Consider the following 24484-nt stretch of genomic DNA (forward strand, 5'->3'; position numbering starts at 1 on the left):
TGCCTGTAATAGTGGTCTGCTTCTTTACTGAGCTATTTTTGTGTTTATGTCCATCCTGATCTTAATAGGCAGGTTCTTTGTGCTTGGCTCTCAGTTTCATGAGGTTAAGAGAGACCTGTGTAATTTCACACCAGAAACTCTTAATGTTGTGGGTCTTTAAACAGAAATCATCATGATACGGAAACCTGGGAGAGATGTTTTTTAAAATGCCCCTTCTCATTGATAAAATTTATTTTCACCAAAAATATTTTAATCCAAGTTTTGTTATCCTTGTCATTAGGTGTTTGAGAACAGAAACTTAAAGAAGTCTGTATGGAAAATAAAGGTAAAAGGAGACGTTTCTTATTGGTAATGATATCATGATACCTTTCAAAAACTTTTAAGGAGCTTAAAATATCTCCAAAACAATAACATTGCTTGGATTATTGTTAATCGTGTGTTCTTTGGACAAACATTTATTGATTACCAGGCACTGTGCTAGGCAGCCTCAAGAAGTTCACAGAGGACATTGAGAAGTTTTGATTTGTTAGCAAGTTTCAAAGGATTTCAGTGTGCTTTTTGTGTAGAGAGGAGACTCCTCTGGCCATTTCAGGTCTTGCTCTCTTCCTCTTCCCAAGTGCTAGCTAGTGTAAAACTTCTACACATGTTTGTAGAACATGGAAATAAAATTAGAGGCCTGCCATAGTGTAAGCAAGATAAGCAATAGTGCACCTTCCCACCCGCGGCCCCTCCTCCCCAGTTGAGTTCTGGAGCTGTGATACTATCACCAAGCGACACCACTAAGGTGCACCCTCAGGGAACCTATTACTGCCTGTGTTGTCAGGATGCTGCTGAGGTCGTTGTCCATCCCACCTTCTTATGAAGACCCTCAAGAATCTCTTTTTAAAACCAAGTACAGAAAAACACAAAAACCCCAAGTACCAGCCTAAGGTAACACAGTTAGTATGTGACTGCAGGAACTGTTCACATGATTCTGAAGCTGCAGCCTAAACTTAAAGCAAGCTTGGAGGAGCCTTCTAAGCACATGTTATAACATTATCTGAATGTCTCATTCTTAAGCTTTTTCATTTGCAAAGCAAATCAAGTATTCAGTCCTCCTTCGGAAGTTGAACAAATGTGTGGGAAAATGATTATGAAGAGGCTACTTCAAAAAGAACCTGTTTCCTCTCAGCATTTATCTTGGGCTTCCTGTGACCCAGTCTTCAAGTTACTTTTATCAACGTTATCAGAACATCACTTTGTCTTACCCAAACACGTTTATGGCTCTGACTAAAGAATATGACAGATCAGACATTCTTCTACACCTGCTCCCCTCCCCTACCCCTTTTGAGAGGACTGGGGAAATTTTAGTTTTTAATCAAAGACTTTATTTCTCCAGTTTTACAAAGGAATTTAACTGGGACTTTACAACTGAATAAAATATTTCTCAGAGTTGATACCAATCTTCACAAGAGGATATTGCCTAACCCAACCTACCAGAGTCATTACAGAAATATTATGTTTGCCTTGATTTCTACTCCATCATGAGTTATGCCACTCAGTCACCAGGTGTCTTCTGTATTTACTGTGGACCCATGCTGTGCTGAGTAGAAGGTCCTTGCAAAGCTCATGACCATGTAAGTGGAGAATGACAGTGCAGCATGTTGAGGGCTGTAGTGAAGGAGAGTGCATGGTGAGCTACCAGGCACAGCATTCCTCCCTAGCAGCTGACACAGTGTTAGAGACCGAACGTTGAACTAGGAAGAAGTTGACACGAAGGATGGATTAGAAGAGAAACACTAGAGAGCTGAGGAGAGAACGTCTGAGTGCTCGGGGCAAAGACAGCTAACTAGGAGGTTTTAGTACTCCACCTGGGAATGGAGCTCCAGTTGAACTGATGACTTGAAACAGGAAATCGGCTCCGAGACTAGAGAAAGTGCTTGCCTTGCCCTCATTGGAAAGTGGTAGGAACTGCGAGGCTCACCTTGTATGCTGGGAGGCCAGCCCATGAGAAAGCTGTACCTTGCACTCTGCCCTGAAATTCTCCGTTCTCAGATGATTTGGGAGAAGCCGATCAAGATGACATGCAGAGGAGGGTGGGAAACCTGGACAGGGCACTGGCTAATAGCAACAAGAGAGCCCCTGGGGCATTTTTATCAGAGACCGGCATTTCTAACTTGCCCAAGAATGTTTCAATGAAAGACATTCAGCCATAGATTTGAGCAAAATGTTTTTTTCTTTCACTTGTTTATTCAATAAGTATTTATTACCTACAAATACCAGTTAGAGATAGAATATATTCATAGGTAAAAGGTGGAAGTAGCTGATAGCAGGGAGGGAGGGGATCAGCCTTTGCTCTCAGTGTCACACATTCCATGCACAGATAAAAGTCACGTCCTATGAAGTAGGTATGGGCTGTAACTAAGTTTCCTAAGTGAATGTGCCTAAGCGACAAGCATCTCAACTTTCACTTAATCCTGAGGTTTCTTCGCTCATTCTTCTTATGTATGTCCTCCTTGATTCATGCTCTCTCACTCCCTTGGTAAACTCCAGGGCTTACTGTTGGGTATTTCCGTCCGTGGCAGACCTGCCTGGAGCCTGCATATGTCCCTTCTGTGGCCTGTTCTAAATCTTTCTTCCGATTGCCTTTCCTTTTACCATTCTGGCCTCATACACAAACTATAACCCACAAGTCATATCCTGTGGCAGACTACAGCTCACATTAGCCATTGAATGCAAATGAGTCTCAATCAAAGAAGAAAGGAAATTAAAATTTTCATTGTGGCCTTAGAAGGCTCCATGACTCTCTTAGTTACTTGTTGCCCTTGGCATACTGGTATTTTATGTGGGCAGGGTGAAACTGGCTGTGGTCAGGGTGAGACTTTAAGCTTTTGATTTGTTACCTTATTTTGAAAGGGTTAAAAAGATGTTGCATGTTTTGGTATAATTTTAGTACTAGTATTAATTTTTGTCATGTGTGTGAGCAAGAATGAAAAGAGAATGCTCATTCACTGTTACTAGATCCATATTCTTGCAGAGAACATGTCTTTAAAAGGCAAATTTCAATGACTTGACACTTGTTTTTCTCCTTTGATTTTTTAAAATAACAGCTTTACTGAGATACGTCCATACTATAAAATTCATCCTTTTAAGTATATAATTCAGTGGATTTTAGTATTTTCACAGAGTTGTACAACCATTATTGAATATGTCATATCAAAACATTTTCCCTGCTCCCAAAAGAAACCCTATGTCTATTAGCAGTCACTCCCTCTTCCTTCATCCCCGCAGCCCCTAGCAACCAATATTCTACGTTTTGCCTCTATGGATTTGCCTCTTCTGGGCATTTCATATAAATAGAGTCATACCGTATGTGACCTTTGTGTCTGGCTTCCTTGATTTAGCATAGTGTTTCCAAGGTTCATCCATACTGTAGCATGTGTCAGTACTTTTCTTATTATTGCCAAATAATATTTCATTGTATGGCTATAGCACGTTTTGTTTATCCATTCATCAGTTGATTGACATCTGGGTTGTCTCTACTTTTTTGCTATAAATGAATAATGCTGCTATGAACATTTGTGTAGAGGTTTTTGTGTGGACATATGTTTTCAGTTCTCTTGGTGTAGCTACCTAGGATTAGAATTACTGGATCATATAGTAACTATGTTTAATCTTTTGAGGAACTACCCCACTGTTTTCCAAAATGGCTACCATTTTCCAATCATACCAGCAATGTATGACAGTTCTAGTTTTTCCACATCTTCACCACCGTTTGTTATTATCTGTCTTTTTAATTTTAGTACTTTAACTTTTAAAAACTTTTTATCACTTATGCACATGGTCACACTCACAGACTTTAAATAGAAAGCCAAAAATCTCCTGCCCTGCTTTCACTGTTTCTTATTCCAAGTCCCATTCCCAACAGTCCACCCTCCCTTTTTTGTTTTTAGTTTCTCTGGTGGTTACCATTATAATTCCAAAGATTTCTTGATTTACTTACTATTGGTTTTACTTTATTGTTTTTTTCACTTTTTATTATAAAAACTTTCAAACACGTGTAAAAGCAGAGTAGTGTAATCAACCGTCATGTACCCATCCCCAACTACAACATTCATCAATTCATGACCACCTTGCCAACTATTTTTTTAATCAACTTTAGATATTTTGTATTGATTTCCCCATTGAACAGTGAGAGTTTACCTTATTTATACTGCCCCTTCCAAATTTTTTATAGTAAGTTATTTTTAGATCTTGTTACGTTTCCAAGTTTGAATAAATACTTAAGTCTCTTGTTCCATCAACCTTAGACAGTGTTGGTGCCCCACCTCTCAATCTTTCCTTTTGCTTTTACCTCTCAATCATTTTGAGCTATTCCTTTTCTGTTGTCAGTTTGATAGCATTTAGTCTGTTCTGTAACCATAATTAAGTCTTCCATGCTTTGTCTATTGGTTGGTTCGAAGCTTGAGAATCAAAAGAATTTACATTATTAGGACATTAAATATTGTTCACTGCAGTGCCAGGTAGTGTGCTAGAATTATTTCCCCACCGTGGACTCAATATAGCAACCCTTGTGCCAATGGGAAAAGAATGTTCTAAGCATCCAGTTGACACTTTTTAAATTCAGAATTACTTGATAGTCAGTAGGACTTATGGACCCACTCTGCAAGCTCTTTTAATTATCATTTACATCTTGTGTGGCCTTGTATTCTTTAATCATTTCATGCATTATGTCCCCAATGAGAGAGGGAACTCCTTGAGAGGGAAGTGGTCTTTCCTTTCTAATTCCCACACCAATTTTAGTCTCTCAGTAAATTAAATTGGTTTCCCCAAAAGTTGGCAAGTAAATATAGTCTATGCCATTAAAATGACATCATGCTGTCAGATTCTGCATATACTTTATTTTATGATGAGTTATAAATATATAAATATTTTTAAAATAAGGCTATTAAAAACTCATAAATTAAAATATTCAGCTTCAACACTTTGAGTATTTCTCCTTCATAATCATCTTTAGCCTTTCCAAGAAGTCTTTCAACGTACTCGTCTTGGCTTCATTCACAGAACAGGTCTACAAAAGAAACATTTCATTAATTTTCATCGCTAAGTATTTGAGTCTTGCTCATGCCTGTCTACCTGGGTCAAGCCTATGCTGCCACTTGCTGCCTGAGCAATGATCAAACCAGGGCCTCCAGTCTGGCTTGACTCTGCCACTAGGCCAGCAGGGTTTGCCTGTTTTTGGTGCATGCTACCTACACTCCTAGAAATGGCCACTGTACCATCACTGTCTGCCTTCAGGGTGTGGCCATCCCTGGAGAGGTGTGTCACAGCTAGGTTCTGCTCAGGGACGCGTAACATGAAGGTGGAGGCTCAGACCTGCCTGCTGCCATCTTGAGCCCGTGCCATCTGGACTGCTGAGAGAGAGATTCAGTCCCCCTGCCCATTAACCAGAAACATCATAGCTTGGCAGTCCTTCAGGTGGAAAGGATTCCTGGTACCTACCACCAGGCCACTGCTTCAGTTTGAATCTCAGCTCTACCAAATTATTAATTGCATTGCTTAGGACAAACTACTTCGTTTATAAAGGCTTCAGTTTCCTCCTTTGTAAAAGGGGAACAATAGCGCCTACTTCCTAAGATAATTAAGAGGCTCAAAAGAGACAATGAGGGCTTCCCTGGTGGCGCAGTGGTTGAGAGTCCGCCTGCCGATGCAGGGGACACGGGTTCGTGCCCCGGTCCGGGAAGATCCCACATGCCGCGGAGCGGCTGGGCCCGTGAGCCATGGCCACTGAGCCTGCATGTCCGGAGCCTGTGCTTCACAACGGGAGAGGCCACAGCAGTGAACGGCCCGCGTACCGCAAAAAAAAAAAAAAAAAAAGACAGTGTAGTGTCATCTCCCTGTTTTATTACCTTGTAAATAAGGCAGCAGGGAGGGGATGAATGTCCCCAATTCCTCTACTTGGCATTAGATAACATCCACTCTTGGCTCTGCCTCTTTCCTACCATCAGTTCTCCCCTCTTACTGGATCATTCCCACTGGTATACTGACATGCTCCATATAGACCTCACCTTAAAAGAACTTCCTTCACACCATACCTGCCCTTCAGCTATTGTTCTATTTCTCTGCGACGTTATAGAAGAGCACTTCGAAGGAGTTTTATACTCAGTGCCCCTTTCTTTTCACTCCTCCCCAGCCCCATTCTCTATGGAATCCACTCTAGTCAGGCTTTCATTCCCGAATCTCCACTTATATCAGCATCACCGGTAACCTCCCTCATGACAAATCCAGTGGCCATTCTCAGCGTTCATCGTTCTTGACTGTTAGTACATTTGACACAGTTGATCACTCCCTTCTTCTTAAAAGAGTTTCTTCACTTGCCTTCTGGGGTGCCATACATTCTTTGACTTCTCCTACTTCACTGGCTACTTCTCAGTCTCTTTTGCTGGACCCACCTCTTCCTGACCTCTATATGTTAGAGTGCCTCTGGGCTCCGTCCTTGGATTTTGTTCTTTCTTTATGTGACTTTTTTTTTTTAAAGCGGCCCTGCTTTTTTTTTTTTTTTTTTTTTGGCTGCGTTGGGGCTACGTTGGTTCTTCATTGCTACACGTGGGCTTTCTCTAGTTGCGGTGAGCAGGGGCTACTCTTCCTCGCGGTGCACGGGCTTCTCATTGCCGTGTCTTCTCTCATTGCGGAGCACGGGCTCTAGACATGTGGGTTTTAGTAGTTGTGGCTCGCGGGCTCTAGGCGTGTGGGTTTTAGTAGTTGTGGCTCGCGGGCTCTAGAGTGCAGGCTCAGTAGTTGTGGCACACAGGCTTAGTTGCTCCGTGGCATGTGGGATCTTCCCAGACCAGAGGGCTCAAACCCATGTCCCTTGCATTGGCAGGCGGATTCCCAACCACTGCGCCACCAGAGAAGTCCAGGCCTGTGGCTTTAAACAACATCTTTCTAAGCACTCTTCACTTAATGTCACAAGTTCTGACATCTCCCTTAAGCTTCAGACTTTTTCAACAATCTTATCAACATCTTCACTTGACTATTAAGTAGGTACCTCAGACTTACTATGTATAAAATTCAACTCCTGACCTTAAGCTCAGCCACCAGCCCTGATCACCCCCAGTCTTCCATATCTGATAACAGCACCAATCATTCCCCAAGGGGCCCAGGCTAGGAATCAGGAGGCCACGTTTTACTCTCTCCCTCACCCCCACAACAGATGTGTCAGCAAGCCCTTCTGGCTCTATTTTTGGTTAATATCCCAAATCTAACAATGTTTGCTGCTTCCACCCTGTCACACCCACCATCGTCTGCAGGCTGGAATACTGTGGTAGCCTCTCAACAGGCCATCTTGCTTCTATGCTTACCCCTACTCAGTCTATTTACTGCACAGTAGCCAGAATGATCATTTTAAAAATTACATAAATCAGATCGTGGTCTCTGCCTTGCTTAAAACCCTGTGGGAGTTTCCCACCATGCTTGGGGCAGAATCCATAGGCCCTGTGTGATCTCCTATTAAAATCTTCCTCCCTCACTCTGATCCAGGCCCTCCTATTAATCTTTGAACACATGAAGCTCATTTCTACCTTAGGGCCTTTGCACAGCTGTTCCCTCTGCCTGGAATGTTCCTTCCAAATCAGTAACATGGCCGGCTCTGTCACTTAGTTCAAATATCTGCTCAGATGATGTCACCAACTACTAAATCAGCCCTCTCCCTCAGGACCCCTGTATGTTCTTTATTCCTGTATTTTTCTTCATGGCACTTATCACTACTGGAATCATATGTTTGTTTGCTTTTCTCACTCACCCATTACAACATTCTGTAAGAGCAAGAACTGTATCCCCAGTGCCTAGAACAGTACCTGTAAGCAACACTCACAGAGCCTCAACAAATATTTGTCGAATGAATGAATGGGTTGATTAACCAAGGGTACTACTATTCATAAGGAGAAATATCTTAGAAGTAAGGCTGCCATCCATTGGAAGGCAAGCTGTTGGCATAATGCAGCTTACCATGTTTGCCATGCTGCTGAGGTTCCTGTGAAGTCCACTCAGGAGTTTGTTGAAGCACTTGTGGTATCTGTAGATATGCCGAAGCACAGTCCCGGCCCTGCAGAAAGTTTCCTTCTCAGTTGTGTTCTAGAAAGAGAAATTCCACAGATAGCCACTGCTAGCTTGATTTTGAACATTGGAGAGAGATGTTTCCTTCTGATTTCTTCTTTCCAGAAGGACAAGTGGAGAAGGTGAATTTGCTCAACTGTGGATCAGGTATTCAAGTATTCCTGCCATGTGAATGGAGGCTGCTCGTCACAGCAAACAACCTCTTCCAGTTACTTGCAAATGCAGCAGCCTTTTCCTGAAACCTCCCAATTTCTTTTCCCTTGGAGGGTTTTGCTGAAGGGGTACCTGAATCAAGTCACTCAACTAAGTAAATGGGAGAGTGGGGATTTGCATGCGGGGCCATCTGTCTACAACCCATGTCTGTTTCTTTATCCCATGCAAGCTCTTCTTTCTGTGGATGCAGTTGTATGTACATCAGCTCGTAATCAGAGTCTGCTCTGTCTTATTCCTGTAATTTATAGTTTTTGAATCCAGGTTCCCTGGAAATCCCACATGTTTGTTGAATAAATGAATGCCCATCCTTTGACCTGGACAGTGCCACTTTGGCCAGCACTCTCCATTTAACCCTCCCCATGGGAAGTAGCAGTGTGAGGAGATACATGTCCCCACACAGCTAGACGTGAGTGCCAGGATCAGAGCTAGGTGCCCCAGGAGTGTGGCCTGGGGAGATGAGGGGAAGCTTCTGAGAAAGGGTGCTGGGCCTTGGACAGAGTTTCTGTTAGGGGCTTCTAGCCTCGAATGTGCAGGGTCAGAACCTCCTTGGAATGCTGGCAGCCCTGGTGTGAGTCTGGCCACATGGCTCTTCCTGGGGACCTTTGAGCCTCAGAAGAGGGCTTGTACAAGTGCGGAACCAGCTCTTTTTGAGAACCTGGGAGAGGGAATGTGTCTCGGCCTGGTCAGGCCTGGTGTATCCTCTCTCTCTCCACTGAAGAACAAAGGCCCGGAGCCTGGAGGGTGTCTTAGCTTGAGCCCAATCCAGCTCAGATAAACCTGTCTCCAGCCTCTGCCAGGACCTGCTCTTGTTCCTTGCCACTCAAAATGTGGCCCATGAAGCAGCAGCGTGGGCGTCACCTGGGAACTTGTTAGAAATGCAGAATCTCAGACCTCCCTCTGGACCCACTGAGTCACAATGTGCGTTAACAGGATCTCCAGGGGATTTATGTGAAAAGCACTGTCCAAGCAGCTTTCTAGGGTCTTCCGTATTTTTTCTGATTACCAAACTTTTTACTATAAAAGTAATATACAGGGGGCTTCCCTGGTGGCTCAGTGGTTGAGAGTCCGCTTGCCGATGCAGGGGGACACGGGTTCGAGCCTGTTCGAGCCTGTGCTCCGCAACGGGAGAGGCCACAACAGTGAGAGGCCCGTGTACCGCAAAAAAAAAAAAAAAAAAAAAGTAATATACATTCAACAAAAGTGAATTCACTCATTATCCCATTAGCCAGAGAGAACTACTGTTAAGATTTTGCTAACTATCTCTCCAGATTTTTTAATACTTTTTTTTTTGCAATAGGGACCAACTATTGATACTCTTTTATAACCTTTTTACACTTAACATATAGTACTAGCAATTTCTTACATCATTCAGTAATATTTAAGAACATGTGATTGAGAGCTGTGTAGGAACCTACGGCATATTTGTGCCATAGTTGGTCAATCCCCTATCACTGCAGTTTTTTGCTTCTGTAAATAAAGTGGCAGCAAGCCATCTGTATAAATCTTTGTGTTCATCTCTTATTTCTTTAGGCTAAATTCTAGGAGTGCAGTTCATATTTTAGGGTTTTTCCAAGAAGATCTTGACCCAGACCGAAGCGCCAGAATCCTAGACTACGAAAGCTTCCCCTTTCCGCTGTGGAGCTTGACGGCCCATGGGCAGGGCCTTTGGAAGGACATGTATGTACTTAATGAAGTACATGTCCTTCCAAAGGGCGTATACTCTGGCTGGAAATTTAAGAGCAGCACCAGTATCTCTGGGCTCTGGGAGTCAAGAAACCTCCCATAAATCACCATACCTCTGGGGGGCTTTGTGGGTGAGCAGAGGTGGCGAGGCCAAGGAGAAGGTAGACACTAGCTGAGTATGCAGATGGAGGCAGACGCCTATGTTGCTGGAGAGAGAACAATGAGGTTCAAGAATGCCAAAAAGAGAAGAGATCCTTTGCTTATTTGTCCATCAAAATCTGATGAGCCTTTTCTAAAATGTTGGCTAGGAGCTTAGAAATTATACTGTCTCAGTTTTGAGTATGTAGCCATTTAAGGTAGGAAAACACCCTCTAAAGATATTTTTCAGGGACTTCCCTGGTGGTCCAGCGGTTAAGACTTCGCCTTCCAGTGCAAGGTGTGCGGGTTCGATCCGTGGTCGGGGAGCTAAGATCCCACATGCCTTGCAGCCAAAGAACCAAAACATAAAACAGAAGCCATATTGTAACAAATTCAATAAAGACTTTAAAAATGGTCCACATGAAAAAAATCTTTAAAAATAACTAAATAAAGATATTTTTCAAAAGACTTTCTAAAGGTGATTAGGATAAGTATAGAAAAGAGTTTGAATCAAATGGAAAACTTTTAAAAGAAGGAATTCTAAGGGTCTTTAACTAGTTTTAGTTAAAGTCCTTAATGTTTTAGTTCCATTGGCATTGCGGCAACAGGATGACACTCTGACCGCCCACTTTTTCGACTGCTTGTCCAGCTTTCGCTGCCTGAGTGTGTCTTGCTTAGGGCATACCTTGAGGAGCCATGCGGACTCTGCAGTTCAGAACTGCTCAGGAAAGAGGCTCAAAAGGGAGGCCTGGTCTCCTGCCAGAAAGAAGCCCACCCCTCATAGGAATACAGAAGTGGTGGCACACCATTTGGGAGACTTCGGTGCAGGGATTCTGCTAGAGTTCTAATGGGTCTTGACTAGCTTCATTTAAGGACATACAGATCCATCCTATATGTATTGTATTCATTATCTCCACTTATGCCCAAATTTAGTCAGCGAATGTGATGTATGAAAAGAATCCTCTACTTTCACTTTTAAAAAAAGATTTGAGGGTTGGCATAGAGCTCTCTGAAAAATTACGGACTTTTGCTCCCTTTGGTAGTAGGAAATACCTCCAACTAATGGTCCACCCAAGAAGTCCTTCCTAGGCCAGCCAACTTGCTTGCTTTCCACCTTTCTCTTCCTCAGACCACCTAACTTCAGAGACACTCGGGAGGCATTGCATGTGGAACCCAGGATTTAGATCACATTCTTCCAGCATTTGCCAAGAGCAGGATGCCACCCAATTTGGGCATAATGGAACTCTTGATCCCCAAAAGCACTAAAATGAATATGCTGGACTTTGGAAAGATGTTCTTCTTGAGAACACAAAGAAGTAACTTTTCCTCCCACATAGCATCTTTGTGGGTTTTGAAAATAACAACCTTTCTTTGTTCTGAAGTATCTTAATAGATAAGTAAGCAGTGATGAGTCTTTGAGGAAAAGAGAAGAATGGAAAAACAAGCTTGTTAATCCAGGAGGAATAGAAGCAGTTCGGGAGAAGGCATGAGATAGGTAAGAGTGAAGGAAGGCAGCGGGGACTGGCCTGCACCTTGGCGGGGGTGAGGGCTGGCTGGGTCTTCTAGAGCAGCCCAGAGTGGGGTCGCACTGGGCTCGCAGTCATGGAGGGTTTGATCATTTCCTAATGCTGGCCTCTTTCTTAGAATGATTGCTTTTCTACAACCAGTTTTTGCCTTTAATCAGGAGTTATATCATACAATACCATTTTCCACTAACTCAAGAGTTGGATTCCAGCCAACTTTCAAAATTGCTTTCAAATCTTCACATGTAGAAACTGAGGCACAAAGAGGTGCGGAGACTTACCAAAGGCCACATAGTTAGTTAATGGCAGAACTGGGGCTAAAACCACAGACTGTCTCACTTCCAAACCCTCGGCACTTCTGCTGGGGCCCTGCCCTTGGCTTTGGCAGCACCCTCCCAGCAGTGCAGCCAACCTCTGGAGAGCCCAGAGCACAGCTCAGTGGACTCCTGGCTATTTTATTTCTCTATATATACAATATTAATATATGAGATATATAAAGTATCAATACATTATATATGTATAATATATAAATTTATATATATATATAAAATCTCCAAGTCCTTCCAACCTGCTGATGGACAGATACAGTCTGATATGGGATGAGATTCTGAAGGATAAAATTATATAATATGTATTATATAATATTATGTATTATACGTTTATATTATATACTATTATATAATTACAGTATTATATATCATTGTATATCAGACTCCTGGAATAATCTTTAATGAAGTGAGATAGTCCAGATAAAGGCCCGAAGACCAGCTTTGCTCACGAGCAGGACAGGCCTGCCCTGTGGCCTGGGTGCTGGGGTGTGGCCCTGCCCAACCCATAGGGCTTCACTCCTGGCCAAGTCTAGTACATGTGGAAAGCAGGTGGTTAGGAGACCACTGGTAAATTGAAGCTTTGGGTTTTTCATTCTCAGTCGTGTGTTTCCATGAAAACAGGAACTGATGTGCAGAAAGCTATTGATATGGCTGTAGTCGTGTGTTTGTCAGAGAAAAATGCACTATCAGCTGTCAAATCTATCTCCTCCCACTGCAGATCGGGGGGTGGGGGTGAGATGCAGCAGGAGGAGGAAAGGTGAGATGCTCTGGTAGGAGCAGCCGGAGGCAGGGATATGTCGGCCCCTGTCCAGCAGGACGGTTCTGGACAGGCCAGAGGGGAGTTGGCAGGACAGAGCAAGATGAGGGTCTCTGGACAGCCATGCCCGGAGCTGGTGGGCTGTTAGGTGACCAGGCTGCGGAAGAGGAGGGGCTCTGGCGATACCTTTCCTGTTGCCATAGGAAGTCTCTTAGACAAAATGAAAGCTCTCTCAACGTGTAATCTCAATATCTGTTTTTGTGAGAGTATTTGGTTTTTCAGAAATATATGGGCCAGAAAAATTCTCTCCTTCAACAGCATTTATTGAGTGCATCCTATATTCCAGGTACTCGACCTGGGTTGGGTAAAATCCTAAAGAGCTTTTCCTGGACTGGGATCTGAATTATGACTACAAAACCCAAGCTTTCTATTATACATCTTCTAAATCAAGTGAAAACACCAAAATGTATTTGAGAGTAAAGATCAGAATTCTCAGTCTTTGAAAACATTTCACCCATTATAGTTAATTTGGGCCTGTTCCCTTTATGTTAAAAAAAAATTTCTTGTTCGAACACTTGTGGATGGCTCTCCTCACCAAGTCACCTATCTGCCAAAGCAGACCCGGGACAGCTCTTACCTTTGTGGTGGCAAAGACGTCTTCTACAGGCAGCTCCATGCACAAGTTCTTGGCCCAGGCAGGAACGAGAGAGCAAGAGACAGAGTTACCTCCAACTGCACAGGGTAAGCCTTGCTGAGCAGCTCTGACTCCCTCAAACTGAGAAAACTTCCTGTGGTCCCTCGGGTGAAAAAAGTGCCAGGAGACAAGTCTCCACACTGCTCCCCATCCTATCACCAACCACCAACTACCAACTCTCTAGAAGCTGTTATGTTCTTTTCACAGTCTAAGAAATATGCACAGCATCACCAGAACATCTGGAGAGATGGTACCAGATAGCTTACCTTTTTTGCTGTGAGGATGTTCAGCGTTTTGATGATCTCTTGTAAGGTAACATCGCACTTGTGTCCATGGACGAAGTTGCTGGTACATGCCAGTAAGCAGACTAGCATTGGGATCAGTTGGGAGGTGAGACCCATTAATAGATCTCTATTTGCACTGACAATGTGAGACAATCAGTTTACCAGGAGAAGCTAACAATGCAATTCTGACAAAGATATCTCTATATATAGATTTAAAATTGCTGAAACTGAGGGAAAATAAGTTTACATTGGAAATTTTCATTACACCAGGTTGTCAGTCATGTGGGACCAATCAGCGCCTCTCTTCCAGGAGAAAAAATGCCTCACAAAAACAGGTAAAATGTTCCTGTGAAATCAGACCAGTAGGAAAATGAAACCTTTTTTTTTTTTAAATTAACTACAAAGTATCAGCATAGGAAATTACACCATAATTTGCTCTTTAGGTTAGTCTTATCAGCTTGGGGTTGCTGCTGGCTTTTTGCTTTGCATAGAAGGAGGAGGCCACAGGTGTCCGAATTTGTTTCAGTGCAGCCCTCCTGGGGAAAGATAGAGTAATATCAAGAAAGTTTGACTTGATTAGTATTTCAACCTGGCTTCTTCCAAGTATGGGTGGCATCTGGGAAACTCTCCTTTTGTGGAAAAGCTGATCTGGGGTTCTTTCTCTGGGTAGAAGGAAAGTAATAGGCACAGATTCTCTCCTGTCCTAGCACTCAGGCATGCCGTTCTTCCAAATTGAGGATTTTGGCCAAGGACTTGTAATATGAGGTGGGGCTTAGTTAGGGTCACATCAGGTCCATAGGTCTTTAACAATAAGGAGGCTCTAGGCAAAGTATGCCTATCCTGAGCTTTCAGTGGTTAAGACTCAGCACTTCCACCGCAGGGGGCGAGGGTTCGATCCCTGGTCAGGGAACTATGATCCCACGTGCCGTGTGGCAAAATAAATAAATAAAAGATAAAAGTAATTTAAAAAAAAAGGAATGACCACTTTGAAAATGGAATTTAAATACAACCTTAGCTAATTAGGGAAAAAGAGCCATAATTTCACAGATTTACCAATCAGTTGTCCTGATGAAGGTGCCACCACTTGCCCTGGTGCTTCAGTCTAATCTCTATGGACCTGGTGACGCGCTGCACGCCCCCATTGCTCACTCAGATGCCTGCGCCCCAGAACGCGACTGCTTATTCCTCCCTGAGCCTCTCCTTCTCTTTCCTCTCCACTTCCCTTCTCTTGGTTTCTGACCTTCCTCTCCCTACTGATTTCCTCTGGAAGGTCACACAGAAAAGATGACTGCTAAGGTCATTCCTGCGTTTTGGCTCTTATTGCAGTGATTTGTACTCCGTGAAAGAAAGGATCTGGATAGTTGTATCAAATAGGTCCTTGTGGGCTTCCCTGGTGGCGCAGTGGTTGAGAGTCCACCTGCCGATGCAGGGGACGTGGGTTCATGCCCTGGTCCGGGAAGATCCCGCATGCCGCGGAGCGGCTGGGCCCGTGAGCCGTGGCCACTGAGCCTGCGCGTCCGGAGCCTGTGCTCCGCAACGGGAGAGGCCACAACAGTGAGAGGCCCACGTACCGCAAAAAAAAAAAAAAGGTCCTTGGACCATATTTAGGATCCTTCCATTGGGACTGTGCAGGGGGTTTGCCGGACTCAGTGCAGTGACTTCTGATACCAACTGTGTGGAGTTGGGCCAAACCTCCCAGGTTAAGGGCACAGCCTCCACAAGACTGCCCTCATTTTATACACTGGCTGAAAATTTGGGAGTCCCCAGTCCACCTTCACTTCTGGCCAACTGGCTACCAGTTTGAGTTCCCACTATCCTCTCAGGTTCAGTAATTTGCTAGAATGACTCATGGAACTCAGGGAAACACTATACCTAAGGTTATAGTGTTATTACAGCAAAAGGATACAAATCAGACCCAGCCAAAAGAAGAGACACAGAGGGTGAGGTCTGGGAGGGTCCCAGGCACGAAGCCTCCTCTGTCTTCTCTCCCTGGAGTCACAACATAGTGCTTCCGCAGCACCTTGATGTGTGACTACACACAGAGCATGCCAACCAGGACAGCTCATCAGAGCTTTGGTGTCCAGTTTTACTGGGGTGTCATTCAGTAGGCATAACTGACTGAATCCTTGGCCACTCGATTGACCTTATCCTCCAGCCCCCTCCGTGGAGGTCGGGCTGATATCACAACAGCTTAATGGTGTGACCAGTCCACCTTGAGTGGCCTCATTAGCATAAACTATTAGGCCCTGCCACAAATAGCAAAGATACTCCTATAACTTGGAAAATCCCAAGGATTTAGGGGCTACCTCCCAGGAACTGGTGACAAAGACCTGTCAAATTCTTCGTTCAAGGGGTTTGGAGGTTACCTCCCAAGAGCCAGGACAAAGATCAGACCTCTCTGGGTAAGTTAATTCTTTTTTTTTTTAATAGCTATTTCTTTTATCCCCCAGTTTTATTGAGATATAACTGACATACAGCACTGTATGTTTAAGGTGTACAGCATAATGATTTATCTTATATATCGTGAAATGATTACCATAAGTTCAGTTAACATCCATCATCTCATATAGATACAAAAAAAAAAAAACGTTTTTCCTTGTGATGAGAACTCTTAGGATTTACTCTCTCAACAACTTTCAAATACACCACAATGCAGTGTTAGCTACAGTCACCATGCTGTATGTTACATCCCCAGTTCTTATTTACAACTGGAAGTTTGTACCTTTTGACTGCCTTCATCCAGTTCCCCCTCCTTCCACCTCCCACCTTTGGTAACTGCAAATCTGATCCCTTTTTCTATGAGTTTTGTTTTTTTAGATTCATATGTGAGATTATACAGTATTTGTCTGTCTGAGTTTTCACTTCAGGTTCTACGTTGTCACAAATGGCAGGATTTCCTTTTTTATGGCTGAATAATATTCCGTTGCACATATACCACAAGTTTTTTATCCATTTATCCATGATGGACACTTAGGATGTTTCCATATCTTGGCTATTGTAAAAATGCTGCTATGAACATGGGAGTGCAGATATCTCTTTGAGTTAGTGGTTTTGTTTCCTTTGGGTATACTCCCGGAAGTGAAATTGCTGGTTTGTATGGTAGTTCTATCTTTTAATTTTTTGAGGAAGCTCCGTAACTGTTTTCCACAGTGGCTGCACCAATTTACATTCCCACCACCAGTGCATGAGGGTTCCCTTTTCTCCACATCCTTGCCAACATTCTTGTCTTTTTGATGATAGTTATTCTAACAGGTGTGAGGTGATATCTCTTTGTGGTTTTGATTTCCATTTCCCTGATGATTAGTGATGTTGAGTTCTTTTTCATGAATTTGTTGGCCATTTGTATATCGTCTTTGGAAAAATGTCTATACAAGTTCTTTGCCCATTTTAAAATTGGATTATTTGTGTTTTTTGCTAGGGTAAGTTTTTTCTTCGCTATGCAAATGGGGGGGAATTAATAAGAAAGGGCAGCCTTCCTTCCAGGATAACTAGGACTTCAAATCCCTATTAACTATTACTTGGAGTAAAATGGTACATAGTCCTTTTTTAAGGAAATGTTCAAGTTAAAACGGGAGTAGCCTTGCAAGTGCAGGCACATGGGACAAGAGTCTGCGGTGCAGAGCACACCTCTCAAAGCCTTGAGGTTTGAGGTGGAGCTGGAGAGGAGGGGTCAGCGGAATCCCAGCATGCGTGGGAGGCAGTAGAAAAGCTATCTACGTGTTGAACAGTTGTTTTTTGAGCCTTTGCTGAGGGCCAAAGCCTGGGCTTGGGGTTCTGGGGCAAAGATGTGAGTCAGAAAAGGAATATAATTTGGGATCCATAGCTCAGAAGCAGAATACAGCTTCTTTTTTGCTTTGTTTCAACGGTTGGATGAGGCCAGGGAAAAAAGGATAAACTCTCCAGACTGTCAGGAGTGACCAGAAGGTCCCCACCCTTCCTGCAGGGCGACACCATGGCAGCTGTGCATGTGGCTGGGTGTTCAGAGGCCAGGAAGGTGGGGGCCTGCGTGTCGGGGACGGCAGCCAGCACCCAGCCACATGAGGACAGAGGTGAAGGAGCCTCTCCCAGCCTGCGGGAGTCACGGGCCAGGATGGCAAAGCAGGTGGGGCGGCACTAAAGCGCAGAGGGAAGTTGAAGACTGCTGGGCCCTGGCTGGGTCAGTCAGAGACTCCCTGAGCCCTGCTTCTCTTCTGTCAGCTGAGCCAGACAACACCCAGCGGAGCCCTTTCTGACTCCTCGTGGGCTTCTTCATGAAAAAAGTAATACTCCTCCAAGGGAGTGATACTTAGCAGAGATTGGAATAGGTCGGGGACTGGCGGGGGGGTCAGTGCTAGGGCAGGGGGGCAGCAGTGGGAGGCCTAAAGGGGGGAGCTCCCCGAGGAACCAAAGAAAGCCAGTGGGCCTGGGAAGGGAACCAGTTAGAACACTGCGGCCGTCCTGTGAAGGAGGGAGCTGGTGTGGAAGGTAAGGCGGTCAGTGCTGTGGGTCTAGTGTTACTTAGCAGCAGTAGAGGGACCTGGAGTCAGTGGGACCTGGCGGTTCTGAATCCCAGCTCTGCCACTTACTTTCTTGGTGACTGGGAAAAGGGTGACCCTGTCCAGGCTTCTGTGTCAAATTAGGCTAATAATAGGGGTGTGGGAAGGTGATTGGAGGTAATACATATAAAGTGTTTGGTGTGCCTGCCATGTAGGAAGCCCATAAATGCCAACTATCATTTTCACCATTATCATTGTTATCATCATCATCATTATTATTAATAGCACTTAGAATTGGCTGAATATGGGGGTGAGGAAGAGGACCCCAGGTTTGTGGCTTGGGGAACTGCCATTCACAGAGATGACCTTTGAGGAGGGAAGGAGGTTGGTGGGGGTGGAGCATGAACTGAGGCGCCTGCAGCTCTGAGCTGAGGAGGGTCTGTGTTGTAGACAGAAGATGAGGGGAAGCCAAGGGAGCAGTGTGGTCCTGGATGGGAGGGCGAGGGAAGAGAGGGAACAGGAAATGACTGCGGCACTGGAAACACAGAAGGAAGGAGAGGAGGCAGGCAGCCAAGAGCCTGAGAGGGAGCCCAGGCATGAGCCTCCAAGGACAAGTGAGTGGTCAGCAGCATCACATGTTCCTCAGGGTCAGGCGAGATAGGGGCAGAAGGGCTTCTGCTGGATTTAGCGATGGGAGAAAATCGGCGACATCACTGAGGTGGCCTCTGGAGCGCAGTAGGCTCACGAAATGGAAACACTGGTGTAGATACATTTCGGAAGGCCAGCTATGTTGGGGTGCTAGTTGCGAGCAGTGGGGGACCACACACGATCAATAGTTATTTTTTAAATGGGACATTCTTGAGCACAGGCTTCCTCAGCTCTGTAAATGGCAACTCCATCCTTCAGGGTGCTCACACCATGGTGCAAACCTCCCGTGCCCCACACCCGATGTGCCGCCAAAGCCTCTGCCTTCAGACTGCAGCCCTGCTCGGAAGCAGGGCAGATGGGGCAGAGATGAGTTGCTAACTGTTGAAGTTGGGCAATGGATACCTGGGAGTTACTAAGACTTATATGGGTAGAAAAATTAAATATATGTTTAGTATTTATATTTATGTATTATATAATATACACATATTTACAGTGATTATATATCATGTATAATGTTGATGTAAATAACGTATACAAATAAGTGTATATTATGTAGATGACCCAGATATCTCCTGAATTTGACCACATCCCACCCGCCACTGCCACGTCCACTGTCATTTCCCACCTGGGTTTCCACAGGAGCCTCCTGACTAGTCATTCCGCCCCACCCTTGTCTGCACAGTCTGCTCTTCACACAGCAGCCAGTGTCGCTGCATCACACCTAGAGCTGGAGCAAAGCCCAGTCCTGCCCGTCCTCTGCTCAGCCACGCGAGTGCTTGCTATTGCTAAGACTTTGACACTCGCTGTCCCCTCTTCCTGGACGTTTCCCTCTGTTGTGTGAACAGCTTTCTCCCTGCTCCTCCCATTTCATCCAGGTCTTGGTTCTATCCTATCTCACCAGGTGGACTTCTCTGACCTCCTGTCACAACATGGCAGCAGCCTCTACCTGCCCCTGACTGCTCCGTTGCCCTTCGCAGCGCTCACCGCCCCCTGCACACCCTGCATTCTCTTGTTTGTGCATCCTGTCCCCCCACTAGAAGTAATCTTGTTTTTTTCACCATGTGTCCCCAACACCCAGAACAGTGTCTGGCACCTAATGAAGGCCTCAGGAGATCCTTGTTGCATGAATGCATGGAGCTCCATGTCACAGAGGGGCAGCTGAGACTCTCCCTGAGTCACAACAGGGGAAGTCAAGGGGACAGCTGGGACTTGAAGCCAGGGTGGTTTGGACCCTGAAGTCCTTGCCCCGAGCCCCTGTAGAAGGCAGGGAGAATAGGATTCTGGGCATAGATGCAGGGAGGACCGCCGACACGGAGACGAGGGGACAAGGGAAGGAGGGAGCTGAGACAGGCACGACTGTGGACTCGGGCTTTGCCAAGCAGATGGTAAAGTAGCTTCTTCTCCTGGAAGAGAGGGAAGCTGGCTGAGGAGTCTGCAGGAGCGGTCCATCTACCCACAGGGCATCCATGTCTCTTCAGCTTCAGAGCTGGGCTGGCGGCCCACCCTCTCCCATCTCCTCCCCCTCTGATCCCCCTATCCCCACCTCCAGGCAGGTCAGGCAAGGTAAAGACCCCCAAGAATGGAACGTCTTCTTCTCTCTTCAGAAACACAGGATCTGATTGGCCCAAGGAGGTCCAACCCATGAGAGGAATAGTACAGGACCTCCTGTGTCCCAGGCCCCTACAAAGGCCCACCTCCTCTCCTGAGACAGCTGATCCCAGGGAGCAGTTAGACCTGAGATGAAGGGTCCTGGGCTCGTGCCTCCCAGGTGTGCTGCTGGCCCTTCCCAACCCCAGTCTTGATCAGCTCCCTCCTACCTCACGGACCAGGCGTCAATTCCATGTTCTGTTGCTTTATTTTTTTTAATTAAATTTGTCTTTGTCCCCCAGTGGGAAATGAATGTATGCTCATTATTCATAGAAAATGTGGGAAGACAGGGATTAGAAGAAAAAGAAGACAATGAATGAGAAACTGCTTTTCTAGTGAGGTGACTCCTTCTGGCCTAGGCCCCTCTGGTCCGCCAGAGGCCATCAGCTTGGGTCTATAGGGGTTGCCACAGCCAGCTCGGCCCTTCCCACCTTCGTGGGTTTCAGGAAGAGCCCTTGGGCCCCACGCTTGTCCAAGTGATGCAGAGAGCGGAGCTGATGAGAGTTGCTATATTTACTTGTGGCGTCTGCGTCACTGGCGACCACACAGCGGCATCTGCCCAGGCAGCACGTGGGCTGGGGGTGTTTCTGAACAACGCTTTGAGAGAATCACTTTCCACAAGAGAAGGCACGCAGGAGGGGAAGGGAGAGAGCGCAACAGAAAGTGAGGTCGTAAGTAGAAAACCGCTTCTGGGATTTCAAATGGCTTCGTCATGGGGCCCTCCCTTGCTGCTGAGAAATCAGTTGATCTGGGAAAGTTTGTTGCAAACCCTGTGCTCTGTTGCTTTTGGGTGGAGCTGAGAAATGAGTGAAGATAATGAGGCTTTGTGACTTTTATTTTTCAGGGTAGGAGTGGGCAACGTGTGTGGGAGGGGTGATACAGCCACCAGTTCTGACACCGGCTTGGACCTCTGGAAAGGCTGGGTGCCTGGCCTGTGTGTCCCAGGCCAGGCTGCCCCATCTGGACATGGTCAGCCTAGACTCGTCTGGGTCTTTTAAGACTCCCTTAGAGGGGAGTCAGCTCAAGGGAGGAGCAGGATTTGAGTTTGTTCAAACTGACCAGGTAAATTAAGATCATAAGCAGAAGGCACTGCCCCGTTGATCGTAATGAAAAAGCGATAAGCTGATGCATTCGATAAACCCCAGCCTTCAAGCTGCTCGGTCACAAGGAAGCAAGATGCAGGCCCTTGTCCTCCTGGGTCCTGAGCAGTTCAGACGACCAGCCTCAGAGAAACCCCTGAGGTGACTCGGAGTGTTTTCTGACACCTCATCTGAGTGGCAAACAGAGGTGTTTGGCGCCAAGTTCACTGGAAACCTGAGTGTGTGTCTCACTTCTCACTTGAGCCCCAGCCCCTCTTCCGGTGAAACCTCCTAGGCCTGGGGTTCCTGGTGTGCCAAGGGGCTCCCCACCCTGGGCCCCATGACCAGCATCTCCCTCCCACTCACCAAGCCTTCTGTCTCTTCCTGACGCCCCTTCTCCCTGGGCCCTGTTTGGGGTTTGCCTTGTGCATGAAAGAAGTGAGACCACATGGCTAGAGAAGACTTCCAGCATATACCCGGAGGGTCAGTCCCCAGGTGGTGATGTTCCCAGCCTCAAGAGCTGACACATACCTTTTTTTCCCTCTCTCTTCCTTATCTCTCATTCCTGACTGGCCCCCTTTCCCACTGCCAGCAACAGCGGCTTGGTTCTGTGGCTCTGTGAGGTCTGCCATCCCTGGAAGGCCCCCAGCCCCCCTGGCTCACTGCACACGCCCTCATGACCACAGGCTCCTCTCTGGGGACAGCTCGGGTGAGGCGGAGGCGCAGGCAAGGAGCTGCGGGTGGCTGAGGATGTGGTGCGCTGCAGACCCCTAGTGGTGGGGTCCAGGTGGCACTGTCGGCACTGTGCCCCCAGCAGCAGGGCCCTCCTGACTATGGCTTGGGCAATCCTAAGGGGTCCTCACCCAGGCCAACCTCAATTCCAGTCTTTGTTCTTGAGAAATTCACAGGGAATTTCACCGGAAGCCTTTCCATCTTCCTTTTGGACAGACAGGCCAATGCCCTGCTTGGGCAGAGAGAACATGGGTCAAAGGTGATGTTACCAGAGAATGGATAGCTAAGTTTTGTGTTAAAGAAGAAGAAAAATCAATCTTCCATAAATATTCTTCTGACCTTAAAATCCTCGAATCTCTGGATGGAGGAGGATAGCGGAGATCTCACTCCTACCCTCACCCCTGACATTTGAGCTACCCACCCTCCCAGGGTAGAGCACCCTTTTCCAGACCCCCACTGTTTAAAGACTTCTTTCTGCTGCTAAACTTTGAGTGCATGTGGTGTCTTGGTCACCACTAGCCCAGGCAGCTGGTGCAGGGCAGGCCTCAGGCAGTCCTCAGCAAATGTAGTGGGACTTAACAGGTTCTGAGACCATCACTTCCCACGCTGGACAGCGCATGGGACACTCAGCTCCTGTGCCTCCTCCCAGGTCTTCCCTCCCTGGGCTGAGCATCCCCAGATCCCTGCACAGTTGACTGTGGCTTCTTCCCTCACATCTGCCTGGCTGGAAATGAGGGGTTCACTCCATTTGAGAGTGGTCCCTGGAGCAGTCTGCTGCAGTCATCTGCACCCTGGACAGGTCCTGCCATGACCTCTGCTGCCTGAATCACACACGGCATGAGCTCTCACTGCTCCTGAGTGGCTGCCTCCACTGACTTGTGAGCATTGCTATAGGTGTTCCCACAGGGCTCTGGGCTCCCCCAGGGAGGGTGCCTGCCGCCCACTCAGCATTTGAGGCTGGTCTCTGCTGACCCGCCACCCGAATATTCACAGTGTAAACCGTGGCTGATGGGTGTGCCCGTTAGCTGTGGCTTGCTGAGACTTGCTGCTTTCTGCCCTCCACGTGCTGGCCTTGACTGAAGGAGAAGCAAAAACACCTGCTTGGAAAGGAACAGTCTGATCAGGGCCCTGTGACCTTGGCTCTCCACCCCAGTCACTCCACGGTCCAGGGGCCGCAAGTCATTGGTGCGTCTTTGTTCACAGAGGTGGCGAGTGTGCACTCTCTTGTGATGAGAGGTGTCCAGACATTGAATGGGCTGTACCTAGAGAGCGAGTAGTGAGCTCCCCGTCAGGGGAGGTGCCCATACAGGCTGGTGACAGTATTACAAAGGTTGTGCATTCAGGCCAGATGGCATTTGGACAGAGGGAGGCAAGGTGGTTAAGTGTGTGAGCTTTGGAGTTGGAGTGAGTTTGGGGTTCAAATCCCGGCTTTGCTCCATACCAGCTGTGGGACCTTGGGCAAGCCACCTTCTCTTTCCTGAGCTTCATATGGGCGACACCAGCAGGTGTGTGGGTGGTGCCAGACACAGGCTGGCCACTCCTCCAGGGCTGTGTTCATGAGACCACTTCTGAGGTCTCTACGTGCTCCAGACACCTCCCTTGATCCCCGACACCCTGGCCCATGCTTCTTCCACCTCCCTGCAGGTGGTGGTGGGGAACTCCTCCTGGCCAGGTCCCCTCTCCCCAGGCACTGACTTGCTTTTTTTCAGCCCAGGTCTTGTACTTCACTCCCCCTCCACTCCATCCTAGGCCCCCCTCCGACTGCCCTGCCTCCCAAACACTCCTCAGAGTCTTCAGAACACAGGCCCGCGTCCCCAAAGGCCAACATAAAAGGCAAACACCATCAGGTCTCTTGTCACCATCTTTATTTCTGGCTTCCAGCTTGACAAAGTCAATGAAACAACTTATCCAATGACCCCTCCCCACAATCCACACCATATGCAGTGTTCTAGCCTGCTCTCCTATATATTATTAACTCTTTGATAACATATTTTAATACTTAACTTTAAATACAAGGGAAAACAATAAATTACTTGGCTGAGGGCTGACTGCTGGCCGTCAGACAAGAGTGGCTACTCTGGCCCTCTGACCTGTCCCCTGCCTCGGCCCCAGGACCCCAGTGAGGTAGCAGAAGTTTGCACACAGTACTTATTGCCAGGGATTCCTAATGCTCGCTGCTTTAGTGCTG

At 46.5% G+C, this 24484-nt stretch overlaps 1 protein-coding gene across 1 annotated transcript; it reads right to left on the minus strand.

Annotated features, from left to right (window-relative positions):
* Positions 1-4957: 4957 nt before the first annotated feature.
* On the minus strand, positions 4958-13832 carry IL4 (interleukin 4). The gene is made up of 4 exons (XM_060006942.1): positions 13698-13832; positions 13375-13422; positions 7987-8112; positions 4958-5050 (listed from the first exon to the last, which is right to left on the minus strand). Exons 1-4 carry the CDS (start codon positions 13830-13832, stop codon positions 4958-4960), a joined length of 402 nt encoding a protein of 133 aa, XP_059862925.1.
* Positions 13833-24484: the final 10652 nt, after the last annotated feature.

The sequence above is a fragment of the Delphinus delphis genome, chromosome 3 (genome assembly GCF_949987515.2).
Source record: "Delphinus delphis chromosome 3, mDelDel1.2, whole genome shotgun sequence".
In the NCBI taxonomy this organism is placed as follows: domain Eukaryota; kingdom Metazoa; phylum Chordata; class Mammalia; order Artiodactyla; family Delphinidae; genus Delphinus; species Delphinus delphis.

What these genes read in the sequence shown, in the direction of transcription:
- IL4 (XM_060006942.1), bottom strand. Translation starts at nt 13,832, where the DNA reads ATGGGTCTCACCTCCCAACTGATCCCAATGCTAGTCTGCTTACTGGCA. An exon ending in ACATCCTCACAGCAAAAAAG is followed by an intron (nt 13,423 to 13,697) that starts GTAAGCTATCTG and finishes GCCTGGGCCAAG; the next exon opens with AACTTGTGCATGGAGCTGCC. An exon ending in TCAGCAGCATGGCAAACATG is followed by an intron (nt 5,051 to 7,986) that starts GTAAGCTGCATT and finishes TTTCTTTTGTAG; the next exon opens with ACCTGTTCTGTGAATGAAGC.